This window comes from Pundamilia nyererei, unplaced genomic scaffold, assembly GCF_000239375.1.
Source record: "Pundamilia nyererei isolate P.nyererei 1_Seehausen unplaced genomic scaffold, PunNye1.0 scaffold00394, whole genome shotgun sequence".
Classification (NCBI taxonomy): domain Eukaryota; kingdom Metazoa; phylum Chordata; class Actinopteri; order Cichliformes; family Cichlidae; genus Pundamilia; species Pundamilia nyererei.
This window is the reverse complement of record NW_005187795.1, coordinates 356,063-357,384: the sequence shown is the minus strand read 5'-3', so window position 1 is coordinate 357,384 and position 1,322 is coordinate 356,063. Positions and strand designations below refer to the sequence as shown.

Sequence of the window (1,322 nt, the reverse complement as noted above, 5' to 3'; positions counted from 1 at the left end):
CCATTTGACCTTAGAACTGAAGAAGCTTCTCGGATGAGAGGTGAAACGTCTTCAAGCAACTTAAAGAAGTCCAGACGCTTTTCTTTCCAAGCCTCTTTTGACTGTGGGCAAAGAAATTGCTCTGGAAGTCATTACGGATGTCTTTGAGGGAAAACACAGCTGTGGGTAACTCTAGACAGGCATTCAGGAATTCCAAAAGGTCATCATGAAGTTGTCTTTTTGGGTTTATAAGGATTTTTGCTCTCCAGTAACTTCAGGTACTCCAGGTTTCGGCGTGTGACCGCCTGGTTCTGGCGGATGTAGTAGGCCAGGTAGCAGATGAGCATGAAGAGCCAGAGGAACATGGTGACGAGTGTCACCACATCAGTGGTTCTCCTCACAGACAAACACAGATCCCAGTCCTCCATCAGCACAACCAGTGGTATCCCGACAGCTCCTGTAACACCACATCACACAGTGTCAGACCATAAATCAGTGTGTAGCCAAAAGTAAAGAACAAAATGGTACAAAAGAAGGAAAAATGATGTGTTGTGTGTTCTTTGTTCAGCACATCTGCTGAGAGAAAGCTTACCGAGGTTTGGGAGATCAGAGGTTGCACAGACAACTTCTGCTAGTGAGGTCGGGTCCAGATCCAACTGAGGCATGGACATCTAAACACAAACAGAAAGTTGTAATGACTTTGTGTGAACTACAAACACACATCATTGCATCTGTGCACACCTCCATCCTGCAGTCACAGTGCCAGGGGTTATGTGTGAGGTTGGCCTCAATCTGCAGACCGCCGAGCACCGGCAGCTCCAGCGTGGACAGGCGGTTGTACGACAGGTCCAAGAAAGTAAGCGAGTCCAACCCACGGAAACAACCGTCTTCAAGTGAGGAGAGCTGAGGAGGGCGAAACAGTATGATCCTGCTGTGTCTTACTGGTATTAAACTGGTGCATACTCTAAACTGGTATGAAGAGCTGTTCACTACCTGGTTATGTGACAGGTCGAGCTCATCGAGCAGGAACAGACTGGAGAACGTGTCGGCCGCCAGAGAGGTCAGCAGGTTTTTATTCAGAAACAGACGAGTGGTGTGGTTCGGCAGGCCGATGGGTACCTGAGCGCAGAAACACACCTGGATACTGTGAGCGCACGGATCCTGTCTGCTAAAGCTTTATGAACATCCTCATCCTGCCTGAGAACTTAAAGTCAGGTTTAGTTTCATTCTCGGGTTGGAGGTTTTCACAGGTCATTCAGAGGCTAAAGTCCACCTGAAGCTAGGAAAAGCAGCCACACACACGCACACACACACACACACAGACACGCACACAGACACACACG

At 48.6% G+C, this 1,322-nt stretch overlaps 1 protein-coding gene across 5 annotated transcripts in view; it reads right to left on the bottom strand.

The window, feature by feature from the left end:
• Positions 1–106: 106 nt before the first annotated feature.
• LOC102207288 (leucine-rich repeat-containing protein 3-like) overlaps positions 107–1,322 on the bottom strand; it is a 4,466-nt gene continuing 3,250 nt past the window's right edge. For all 5 annotated transcript variants that reach the window (XM_005753019.2, XM_013915902.1, XM_005753018.1 and 2 more), the window contains 4 exons: positions 973–1,098; positions 721–882; positions 572–650; positions 107–436 (listed from right to left, as the gene is read on the bottom strand). In XM_005753019.2, the coding sequence (XP_005753076.1) occupies positions 204–436; positions 572–650; positions 721–882; positions 973–1,098 (600 nt within the window). In that variant the 3' untranslated portion in view covers positions 107–203. The remainder of the gene's footprint in view (positions 437–571; positions 651–720; positions 883–972; positions 1,099–1,322) is intronic.